At 30.7% G+C, this 13,053-nt stretch overlaps 1 protein-coding gene across 1 annotated transcript in view; it reads right to left on the bottom strand.

The window, feature by feature from the left end:
* The window catches only part of LOC129221025 (intermembrane lipid transfer protein Vps13-like), a 185,690-nt gene that overhangs the window by 72,387 nt on the left and 100,250 nt on the right, over positions 1 to 13,053 (bottom strand). The window contains exons 42-51 of the mRNA XM_054855460.1: positions 12,878 to 13,003; positions 12,616 to 12,777; positions 10,806 to 10,928; positions 9,601 to 9,756; positions 7,686 to 7,859; positions 6,426 to 6,595; positions 3,792 to 3,906; positions 3,574 to 3,711; positions 3,345 to 3,431; positions 2,472 to 2,585 (exon numbers count right to left, since the gene is read on the bottom strand). Coding sequence (XP_054711435.1) covers positions 2,472 to 2,585; positions 3,345 to 3,431; positions 3,574 to 3,711; positions 3,792 to 3,906; positions 6,426 to 6,595; positions 7,686 to 7,859; positions 9,601 to 9,756; positions 10,806 to 10,928; positions 12,616 to 12,777; positions 12,878 to 13,003 — 1,365 coding nt within the window. The remainder of the gene's footprint in view (positions 1 to 2,471; positions 2,586 to 3,344; positions 3,432 to 3,573; positions 3,712 to 3,791; positions 3,907 to 6,425; positions 6,596 to 7,685; positions 7,860 to 9,600; positions 9,757 to 10,805; positions 10,929 to 12,615; positions 12,778 to 12,877; positions 13,004 to 13,053) is intronic.

Below are 13,053 nucleotides of genomic sequence, written 5' to 3'. Positions count from 1 at the left end.
AAGATGCTTGAAGCTCCCTCCATTTTTTTTTTCAAAATTAAAATTAGTTTTAGGCACTCTTTGATGACGTTAGGGGGTCGGGACTTCTCAAGGAAATTTTATGAAACTGAAGTGTTAAAAAAGCAATTTTAGGCTATCTATATATACGTGAAGATATTGGAGAAGGTATGGGGGCGCTGTCCGGAAAGCTTTTTAACAAAATTGAAAAACATGTATATGTAGGCTGTATCTAGTGGTGTAAGGGTCTCCCCTAACTCCAACAAAGACTGGATTTTTCTCCGGAAATATTTTCAAACTTGAAATCAGTTTTAGTCTATTCAGGAGCTCTGTGGAAATTTTCCGATACCGAATTTTCAAAAACGCAATTTCAGGCTATCTTTGACGGCATAAGTTTCCAAAAATGTTGGGAAGTCAGATGGTTCTTCCGTTTCCCCTTGAAACTTTTTGAAAATGACGTCCTAAAAACGCGACTTCAGCCGCTGTTTGACGGACAACGTTATGAGAATGAGCTCGGAGGGTGTTTTTCCACCCAAAATCTTTTTCGAAGGTGTTGCTCATTTAAGCTCTTCATTACTGAGAAAAAAAAGATTTGCAGTCTTCCCTCAGAAAATTCTTAGAACGAAATTTCGAGCCAATTGTGATGACGTTAGGTGATTTCGTGCACATCTGGGGTCTACCTTAGAATTTTTCTGAAGTTTAAGTTTCAAAAACCCAATTTGAGGCATTTTTTTTTTGGAGACATTGGATAAGATGGGGATCTTAAAGTTTGAAGTTGATGTCCTATATACACACTTTAGACTATCTTTAATCATTATATAGGAAGGGTCAAGGCTTGACCGCCCTCAGGAATTTGTTGGTATTGAAGTAATAAAAACTCAATAATCAATAGTAGGCTAAAAGGTGAGATGTAAAGTGATGGGTTTGGCGTTATCCCTTGGAAATGTTTCGAGACCAAATTGATTCTTTCTTACTAATAGAGGTCGAAATACTTTGCCTAGAGATTATTTTACTAATTGAAAACCTTTCCTTAAAATGAATGACTAAATATGAAACTCATTGCATAAAGAAATTAGTTGATATAATGCAGTAAGTACAAGCAATTATTATTCGAGTTGTCAATATTTTTTTATAAAATGAACTTCAAATTCATTATACCTTCGTGAAAATTTTGTAGTCAATGAACAATCAAAGCAATTGTTGAAACAGATAATGACATCCGGAAAATTAGCAAGAAATCGCCCACCATTTGAGACCTCTCTCCTTTTACTCTTGTTGTCCCTTTCCTTTAAGAGAAGCGTTTCTTAGTTTTTTTAAATACGTCGGTTACCTCGGATATTACTTAAAATCAAGTGGTAGCTTCATCATATAACGAAAGGTTATGAAATTTATTGTTTCCTCCGAAATAGTTAACCTTAACAGCAAAAAGAAAAAAAAAAAAGACACTGTCCCTTGACTTTACACTACCACCTCCCTCAGTAGGTAGCTTCAGACGAAGAAAGCGAAAAACAAACAATAGTGCTCAAGAAGAGCTCATGTTTTGTATTAGAGTAATTTTATTTTCATAGTCATACTAAAACCTTAAAATTCAAAGACCTTTTTCTTTCTCTTTGCCTCCAGTAATAGATCAAAAGCCTGATTTCCTTAGTGGGAAAACGCGTTAAATTTTTCTCATCAAAAGTGTGAAACTGCCGCCCCCAAAAAGTGCCGCCCGGGGCGGACCGCCCCTCCCTAGCTACGCAACTGGTGACCTTACATTAAGGTCTGACTGTATATGCATATTTCTGTCATGCATACATTAGACCTTTATTGATCCGAATCTCCAGAAAATCTGGATCAAATTTATAGCCTTTAAAACATTTTTTGTTCACATACAAGATTTTAAAATAGCATGAACGTAACAAAATTACTAAACATGAGCTTTTCATTTTGAGCAAATTATGAAAAAGAATTTGCATGTCCATGTTTCATTCAAATGCTATACATATTTTAAACAAACAATGGAAACAGTGTTTTTTTTGTTTTTTTTTTTTTTTTCAAATGTGAAAAGAGTTTTTAATGTGTTCTAAACAATTATATATAATTTTGTTACAAAACATGTTTTTTTAACCTAACAAATAGTAAACCTGCTTGATTAAGGTTTCTTTTTGTTTATTACTCATGCTACCTAGATTATTTCGATTTTCAACTGTCTCAATTATTTTTGGTTGTAGTTAGTCCTGATAAACGAGTTTGCACTATATAATGAAGCAAGAAAAATGTATTTTATGGTAAGAAGTCTTCAGTGATTTTGACTGGGATTATATGGCAAGAATAAGTTACAATAATAAGCTGTAATAGAAATACTACAGGAAAATTTTAATTTGACAACCCCCATTATAAATTGCTCAACAAAAGTTTCAAATTAAGTGTTTTATAGTTCCCAGAAATATACAGTAACAGGATTCTCCAGTCCATTAAAAACATTTTCTTACCAGGTGTAGCGTCCTATCACTTGTGGATGATTCAAAAATCCATACACTGAGTTCTTCCATTTCCTTTTTTAAAACTTGGTAACAAGTCCAATCCCGGTCCAAATAATTCCTTAACTGAAATTGAAAGTACCATTGATAATAAAAATACTAAGAATTTCACAAAAGTTTGTATGAATATAAATATGTATTTTAATATGAGGCAATAATAAGAAACAGATTTAATATATCTCTCTGTTTTATAAAAAGTGGGTTCCCTTATTATCTTTGGAGAAACCTAAGTTTTACATCCTTGTATCTTTCGTTTTATGAAAAAAAAAAAAAAAAATCAAGGCTATTCAAGGAAAATAATTTTTGTAACGTAGTAAAAATAAAATAAGTTTTTACAAAACAAAACACTGATTTTTAAATGCATATTTATATATAAGAGAAGAGAACTTAGCTATTTTGACAGGGGGGGATGCAGCGTGTCTTGAAATAATCTCTTTGCTGCATAATTTCGTCAACATACTTTTTTTAATAAAATTTGGTATTTTTATTAAGACTAGTTTGACCATTTCTATTCACGAAATAATTTTTATGACTCATTATTATTATTCAAAAAAACAAACGATTTTTATTACATTTAAAGTATTTTTATTTTGAAATGTATAACAAAAATACAAAATATTATTAATAAAATTTTTTAAAAAAAGTAAATAAATAGAAGAGAAAATATTTAAAGAAAGAAATTTGTGAAAAATGTGAGTGCTGAATAAATGTTAAAAAAAAAAAAAGAAAGAAACTTTAATATGTTTTAAGTCAATATTTGTACAAAATAAATTAAGTGAAAGCTATGTTCAATGAAAACAAGCAGAAATATTTTGTGATACTTACTCTGATCTCTAAACCTGTTTTATCCAAATCTACTGCCCACAAATCTTGACTTTCTCCTTCTTTTAAACAATATTCCTTATCTACACCCTAAATAAATTCAAAAACAAACATAACATAATTTACTAATAAAAATTAATCATTCTAAGAACTTTATTTTTTCTAAGGATAAAAACTACTTGTGTTAAAATTTCAGAAATTATTTTAAAAGCATAAGTAATTAATAGCATACCTGCATGGAATAGTTGATAGGATATAGGAGCAAGTTTCTGAGAACAGCTGTAGGACTTAAGTTCAAGGTATAAATAGAGCTAGACATAGTTTTTCGGTTCGTCTCTTCATAATAAATACGTTCTGGTTCACCTGAAACCTACATAATCATTTTTAATGCAAAAATACTGTCTAATCACCTAGAACTGTATAAAACAAAGATTTTTAAACCATACTTACACTAATGTAGAATGATTTTGCAGAAGAGCTCTTATCTTTACAAAAGACAGTTTTTTGCGTGTAAGGATCATCTGTCAAATCTTTCCATACAAAAGAAGGCAAAGAGAGTGTATATCTATAAAGATAACAATAACAAAAGAATGAAAAGAAAAAATAGCACATACAGTAAATTAGTTTAGCAAAAAAAAAAAAAAAAAAAAAGGAATGTTGAAGGGTTGTGTGAAGCAGAGATTTAGCCAGTTGAACATAAACAAATTTAAAACGAAACATGAGGACACATATACAGCAAGACATTTAGAAAAGTAGTGAAGCCCTGTATACTAGACTGTATCTCTTTAAATAGAATAGGGCAGATTTTCAGTATCCAGTTAAAGATTACAGATAGCAATAAGCTTTCTTCAATGCTTGATCGTGGATTAAAGAAAAGTTTTTGAGAACTACGCAGAAAGCTGCACAAGCCTCTTCCAATAAGGAATAGGCACAGTTCATGCTTTCAAACCAATGTGAAGAAAGCACATTTACTTCCAACAAGTATATCTTAGTTAGGTGAACTAAAATACTTCATCATAAAAGAATGAAAACTTTTCAACATCTTTTTAAAGCAGATGAAAAAAAAAAACAGATTATTAATCTACATCAAAATTATTATAAAGAAGAGCAAAATTATTATAAAAGAGATTTTGCTTCACATTTGGCACAATATCGATACAAATCAGTAATTTCAATGTCAATAAAAACAAATATGGAAGTATTTAAATTATACAAAAACAAACACTAAGTGCATTCAAAAGCAAATCAGTATGGTTCGCATTCAAGGGCTTTTCAGGTTATTCATTTGTTCTCACATGTCAAAATTACTTCGTATTTCAAAGTTTTGGCATATTTTAGGTTTTATTTAGATTTTCAAAAACATTAAAACAGCAGTTATATGCTTGAGGGTTTTGTTACATGCATTCTCAAGTTTTTACATTAGTATTAAGCTGCACTGATACATCCATCATATATGATCATATAAAATCAAAAATGTTAAATAAGTCTCAAAAATTATAACTTGATAGGAGGCAGAGCAAAAGGAAAGCATAAAAAAATGAGGGGGGAAAAAACTTAACACATGACTGCAACAAAGTACAATACAAAAACAAAATTCTGATGTACTTTTATTAGGGTTCCTACTACAAAGTACAGATGAAAATGCTATTTTGAGAAGCAATCAATCGAGTCAAAGGCTTTTATATTGCAGACTTGAGCTCAAATATTGGCAAGGACATTGATGATGTCAATACGAGTACTTTTTATCGATTATAGATTCTCCCCCGCCTAACATTAAAAATATTCTTATTAATGTACTCACTTATTTGTTTTAAAAAGGTTTCTCCATGTCCATGGCCTCCACATTGGGAATATTAGGGGGTACACAGCAAGGGGGCCCGGACGGAGAAAGGGCCTGGGATGAGAAAAGCTAGATTAAAACTTATTTTCAATATACATTTCCAAACTTGACAAAAATAGAAAGGAGCCTGCGCCAAGATGTGGCAAGGGGGCTCTAAAATGAAAGTGTGTGTGTGGGGGGGGGGGGGGGTTGATCATATTTTGAAGTGGCATTCTGATATTCATGTCAGAATGAGCATAACGAGAAGACAAAAAGTTTTTGTGTTATGATGCTTCCAGATAAGGAATAAATCAATTACGAATTATATCAAAAACTGTTGCTACTCATGAAAAATGAGTTTTCAGTATCTTTGATGCACATTTCAGTTGGCTCTATACCATATAAGAGTCTGATAACCAAGTCTGTATAGGCTGGCAAGTTTGGTGTATTTTTCTAATCGCTCCATCATCCATTGCTAAAAAGTCTTTGGCTTCTCCACTTCTATTACTGTTATGGTGACTGATGTCCCCAGCTAGTGGCGAAGAAGTCATATGTTGATGACAATTAAAAAATAAGTTTCTCCACACAGGATAAAATTCCTAAGGGTCGTCAGTTAGTGATTGCTCATTCTGAATGTGCACTCCAGCTAATGGAAGTCTTGGTTTTGAACACTAAGTATCTTTCCATCTTTCTTACTACTGCTATTTAAATAGCTGGGTACTAGGCATTTCCCTAAGGATTTTTCACATTACCAAGTTTAACTTAATTCCCAGAATAAATACTGTATTCATTTAAAAAAAAAAAAAAGCCTTTCTTGTAAACCCACAAAATGGTGTGGTCCTTAAAAGTGTGCCAAGACACAATTGAGAGGATTACATCTCTTAGTTTTTTTAATATATGTTACTCAATTGAAATAATACTTCCTCTAATTATATATGTGTAGAACAGGTCTCAATTAAAGTGATTTACTAGCAACCCATACAGGCCCCCTGTGTTCTTGGCCTGTTCATTATAATGCACAAGGTGTTTGGATGTTTAAGTTACTACCAAGAACCAAGGAAGCACTTTAAAGCCATTACCAAATAAAGATTTAAGTTTTACTGTTCTGATAAAGCAATTGGAATCCAGAAAATTACCTTTTGAAAAATAATTTTTGTAAAGAAAGTTGGAATAGTAATATTGGTCTTTTCTATATAACTATTTTAAGCAAAAAAGAAAGTATAAAGAGATTGCATTGGGAGTAAATAGAAAAATTGAATTCTTACGAGGGATCTAAATGCTTCGGTTTGAAGAAAAGCTCACTGGTAGAACTATAAACAGCATGAAGAGGTAGGTATTCAACTTTATTTGATTCAGCACAAGCACACCATTCAACTTCATTCAGGGATTGCTTCATAAAATATATATCAATAGGAACAGAAAAACAATTTTGTATCTGTAAAAGAAAAATATAAGTGTAGTTTTAGAAACAAAAAAATACAATAGTAAAAAAAGTTAGCAGTATTAAAACCAGAATACATTTAAATACTGTGGGATTTCCATACAATTTCATCAAAAAAATACAGCTCTAGAAAAAATTGTCTGTTGTAGAGTGATTTTCTTTCCATTTTATGGTGTTTTTAAAAACTGCCGTGATTAGTTCCTTGATTTCGTTATCATTAATGTCATGTTATTAAACTGTTTCACTTCATATTTTCAAAACAGAAATGTGCATTAACTTTTCTGCCACATTTTCTCTCCCTCAATCTTTTTCTTCTTAAAGCCATTGTTGATCTTTCTCACAAAGACATCTCAATACAATGTTGAGGATAAAGCTTTAATCAATTGCAATGAAGACGGCCACTTATGATCTGCAAATCCAGTGAAAGTTCATCAATGCATTCATGTATGATGCCCTCCCTATAATCAATTTACTTACACTGCATTTGTGACATAACTTTGAACAGTATTAATTGGTATTCAAAGAAAAAATCCTGGATGTTAATAGATTATTTCAGATTACTTACCAAAACAAACTGTGAGAAGCAAATTATCAGAAGAAATACATTAGTTTGAAAGTTTAGTATGCTATTCAAGATATGCTTTCATTGAGGTAGATTTTTGCTCCATGAATCAAAATGTAAAGTACTGCCCCAAGCAGTCAAGCTTTTAGCGTAAGATTCCTTGTCTCTTTTATAAAGCATAAAAGATACTTATATTTGAGGTAGTGAGAAGCAAAGGGATGTAAGTAGACAATTCCAAGTTTGGAATAAAACGCGTTTAAGGATTATGTCCTAGGTAGACTTTCATTGATTTTTTTTCCTAAATCATGCTATACAGCAGCACCTACCAGGGCTACTAGTACTATCTCTTGCCCAAAGACAGAAAAAAGTTCCCCTACTATTTGTACTGATTATCTCCAAATTTTTAATTTTGCCACTTACATCTTTTTGCTTCTCACTGCCTCATATGATGAAAAAAAATCGAGACATAAAATCATTATTTTTTTAATAAAGAATTATAAATCATCAAACATTTTTGGTTACCTTGAGAATGGAATGAAATGTTATAAACTTAGACCCATCCATAGAAAGGATTGAAATAACAAAACCCCATTTATTTCCTGGATAAGTAGTTCGAGGCAGTTGATAGAAACGTTTGTCTGTGCATGCAACTGATATCTTTCTCTCTACAACCATGTCCTCTTGAGTAATCTGCAAACAAATATGTTAGGTATTAGAATGCATAAAAATTAAGTAAAACAAAATAAAAGAATTTCTGTATAATATGCAAAAAGTGATTTCTAGCTTATTTTATGTTTGACTATATTTAGAGCAATTAGGTAGAAAACTGTTAAGGAATACAGTGTGCAACTGTTTTCTTCCAGAGTGAAGACAAGTGACGGTAAAAGCTTGAAACCATCCAGAGTAAAATACCCTCTCAATTCCATAAAATTTAGCATGTTTAATGAAAATGTTTGAAATGTTAGCAAACACAGCAATCAAGTAAAATTAATCACATTCAGAAAGATGTTGCAAAATTTCTTTCAAAGGTAAAATAAAATATTTTAGGGCAAACTAAGGAACTCAAGATAGCCATTGCAACAATGGCTCCAATGTCACTTTGCAATTTGCATTATGCAAGTTATAATGAAATCACTTTATGACATTGCTACAAGCAATTTTAAGCCAATTTATATATATATATATATATATATATATATATATCATGTGTAGTAGAATCTAAAACGGTTTTAATTTCAAAGCAGGTGAATTAAGTTGCTCTTGTATGAATTGAGTAGCACAAGAATGTTCACCATTTACAAAAAAAAAAAAAAAAAAAACTTTAAAAAAAAATTACTGGGCATGAAATTTTCTAATAAATATTCTTTTTAGCAAGTTGGTTTTTGACTAATAAAAGAATATATATATTTCAGAAGTTCTTACAGAAGAATAATATTGCAATAATGAGTAATGGTAAGTAATACAGCAATTAAAAAGAGCGTTAACCTACAAAACAATTCAGTTGATAAGAGTAAGAAGGGATATAAGATGTTCTATGGAAGTTCCATCTTTATACAAGAGTTTGGTAATACATCATCTGAAGTATGCTGTTCAGTTTTAGTTTTCTTTTCTTAAGAAGGATTGTAACCTATTGGAAATGGTTCAAAGGATGGCTAGCAGGAAAATAACAAGACTTAGATTTTTATTATAATTGTAGGCTAAAAACGTTGAATATGTACAATCTTCAGGAAAGGAGAGTAAGAGAACAAGAACCAGTTACTTAAATTTATTAAAATGAAGGATGTTGAAAGGTAAATTTCTGTATAGATGGCAAAAAAGGGGGAGGGGGGGGGGGCAAGCAAAACCCAGGTTTATCGTCCAAACCTTTCAAACCCTAAGCTAATCCTGAAATCAGGAAATATTTCTACTTCAATAAGGATGTAGGCTTTTAGAATAGTTTACCAGAAGTAGCTGCAATGGGGTAAATGGTTTTACGAGGGTTCTTGATCTTTATCAGAGATTGATAAATTGACTAGAATCAGGCAAGTTGGGCAGAAAGCCTGTTGCTGGACGTCACTTTTGTATGTGTAACTCTTCTTACATTTAATAGTTGCATATAAGAAAAGTTGCATACAAAGTAAGATGAGGGCAGGAGGAAGGAGGGGGGGGGGGAAGAGATTAAAATATGAAAATAAGCAATAAGTGTGAAGCATGGCTTGAAATCTTCTTCTAGATGTTTTGAAAATATAAATTTATAAGTATTGAATCTCACAATAACCAAAAAATCAAAGTACAGGTACGAAACATATTCCAGTTGCAATCATTTTTAAGTGTTTACTGCTTTAAATTAAATACTTAAGCTAATTAATACTTTTTATAAATGTATACATTATTTGTTGAATTAGTCATACAGCATAATATATAAATAGACGGAGGAAAATATTTAAATCAAACAAACCATTATGTTGAAATATGTTTCCTCTTTTGCATCCTGTTTCTTTAAAATGGAAAGTCTACTTGAGGGATCCATTTTGTTGGTGGCGAAAGACAAGTTTAAAGCAGGGCAACCAGATTCCAGTTTAACACAGTTATAGTTATTTTCTTCATTTAATATCTGCAAATAATTTCACAATAATTAATGTACATGAAATACGACATTCCTGGTAGCAGAATTTTTTCCAGTAGACTACACAGCACTTAAAAATGAAAAATATAGTACATGAGATAAATTAACATTAAATCAATCTCGAAATTTAAATCAGTACCAAGGCTTAAAAATAAGATGTTAATACAAGCATATGCTATATATGGATTCCCTCTCACAAAATATACTAATCTTCGTTGGCTAAAATTAGAAACTTTCTTTTCAAATTTTATTGTTTTTTTCTCCCTCAATTAAAAAATAGCCTGCAAACTTTCGCAATAATCTGCAATGCCCCTCAATGCATAATGCTGTTTCTGCTACTTGGATGACATTAATATTTTTCAAGATTTTAATAGTTATTTCTTATTATTAAAAAATGAAATTTGCCTTACTATTGCTTCCCAACATCAGATGCATACTTTATCATGGGACATTTTATTATTTTTTTTTCAGAGGGCAATCTGAAAATGAGATATAGAAAACTCCCGATTATCAGAGGTTGGATTATCCGCAGCTCTTTTCACAATTTTTTTTTTATAATGGTATGTACCAATATTATACTCATTGAATTTTTTTTAAAACTTATGATTGTGTTATTTTTTGTGTTTTATTTTTTACATTCAAAGTTATCCTTTCCAGATATGATTTAAATGCATGTGCGAGTGTTATTCATATTTTACAACTATTGCAAACACTAGTATCGCTTTTAACTTCTTATTCAGATTATCTGTGGTTTTCGCTTATCCGCAATTACCGTGCCACCCTATTCTGTGCATAATTGCAAGTTTACTGTAGTTGTTTTGTTTTTTTAGAGATTTTTATGTTATTAAGTACATTTTTATTTCTCAGTTCTAAAATTTTGTTTCAAAGCTTGTTCAAAACTAAGTTAATGTTCTTTTGTGGTTATGTTATGTAAAAGAATCATTTTTTTTTAACATGAATTACATACTGACGCTTAAGATATGAGCATTTTAGGAATCGGGGTTCTCAAAAAAGTTATGTACTTGAAACCATCTCACCTGAAATATTCTATCTGTCAAGATTATGTGCACTGGAATTCCAAGATAGTTATTAACATGATATGGAGCATATGGTTCAGGAGGCTCTTTACCAACAGCTTTGGTAACAGCTTCTTGAAATGCCTAGGAAAGACAAGTAAAGAAAAAACCTAGTTGGCACTTTTACAGGTCTGGACAAATAGTCGCAGAATGTGAGTTTTGGCAATTCCATATGTGAAGGAATAAAATTTCTCATGAAAAGTTGATTACAGTGAAATTATTTTCATTAAAACTAACATTTTTGTCTGCATTTTATTAATATAAGTTAAAATAATGAAAAACAAAACAGATAAAATATCATTTTCAATGCTTTATTTTAAAATGTTTAGGCTATTTTTTGCTTCATGAAGGAATGACATTTTTACTAACCAAGATATTGGACATCTTATCAGAAAACCGATCATACAGAGAGTGGAGTAATGAAAAATAAAATTAATAGGAAGCAATCAAAAGAGCACAGTGATACTTTTTTTTTTGACATATAAATTATTTGCTCACCTACCCCCATTATCAAGATTTAAAGTTTTAAAGTCTGCCGAAACTTTAGGAAATGTCCCCAAACTTGAAGACTTGGAGAAATATTAAAAGTTCCCTGCAACTTCACCATCTGCATCCCCAAAGCGATGGAACGACCTCTCTTATTCCTCATGGAAACTCGCTTAGTTTGCAGACTTTTCTTAAAATTTAGGCAGATTTTAAGATCTTATGTTTCAATAACAGGAACACAAGGGAACTAATTTATGCGTCCAAAGCATGTCTTTTTTTCCTGCTTTTCCGATTTCTGCCTTTTTGATGTTTTTTCATAATCACACTATCGTATGGTTTGCTAGTAAGGTGTAAAAGTCAAGCGACATTTCAGGAAAAGTTGCCAAATTCAGTGCCTTTTGAGTATTTTTAGGAACAGAAGTAACAATAAGAAATTCTTACTTTAAATAATCCTTCATGCATTGTTTAAAATAATTAGAATTTGCGTTGTAATGGAATGACATTTTTTAAGTCTATTTATTGCAATAACAAAAACCATATTTTTAATGAAATTAAAAAAAAATATATATATATTGCACTTTGCTCACATAAAATTATCGACTAAAGGATAATAAGTTAAAATATTTTATAAAAGCTTTAATATAAAATCAGTTAACAAAATATTTCAATAAAAGTTGGCATTCTTATGGAGTTTAATATTTTTATAAACAGAGAAACTACTAGCTGTGGTGCGATTGAACAAAATTGGAATCAAGCAATAAAAATGCTGTTTTTTTTTAAAAACTTCTCTTAATAAATTAAGATGATTACAAAAAAAGATTTCTGTATTATAGGATGGAAATATCAACCAAACTTCCAGCAACAGCAGGGAAAGAGGGTGATACAATTGTGCATTTTGAATCAGTACACATAAAAGGAATTTAACTGATTTAATAAATAATATGCTAAGAGTAAATGCCAGATGTCCAATTTTAATTTAAAACAATATCACAAAATTTTTATAGAAGTAACTTACAAATATTTAAAACTATACAAATATTTAAAACTTGTAAAGATAGTACAAGTTTTAAATATTTGTATTAAAACTAGTTTATACATTTGCAAACGGGAAAATAAAATTTTCAATGGTTTATAGACAAATATTACAGATTTAAAAGGGGAACATGCTGATTAAAAAACTAATATTGCACTCATGCATAAAATAAACTATGTAGAAAAAAAAAATTCAAAATTCAAACATGCTACATCATAAAACTGCTCACTTAATACAAAAAAATACACATACTGCACCAAGATGAGAGAGCACATCCATAGCTCTTTTGCTGACTGTTAATTCCAAAACATCTTGAGCAACAATTTGAATACTCATTTGAGGTGGCTCAAAAACTACTTCATCTGGCTCATCATCATCAGGACTTAATTCTAATGCATCCACTTCTTTTGATAGCTATAAAACACATTTGACGTAAATTTTATGCAACAAACATGGGAAATATTTCTACATAAAAATAAATGTGTAATTAAGAATACAAAAAAATGCAACTTACTTCCATCATCAATTCCCAAGAACGATGACCTTTAGAAGTTTCAATGGGCTCGATCAGAGGTTCCCAAACAGCAATTTTTTCATTGTAATAAGACATCTCTAGGCTGAAAGAACTTCCAACATACAGCTAGAGGATACGCAAACAATCAAACATTAATTTTGTACTAACCAATAATT

The sequence above is a fragment of the Uloborus diversus genome, chromosome 4, assembly GCF_026930045.1.
Source record: "Uloborus diversus isolate 005 chromosome 4, Udiv.v.3.1, whole genome shotgun sequence".
NCBI classification, from domain to species: domain Eukaryota; kingdom Metazoa; phylum Arthropoda; class Arachnida; order Araneae; family Uloboridae; genus Uloborus; species Uloborus diversus.
This window is presented reverse-complemented; position numbering and strand designations above follow the sequence as displayed.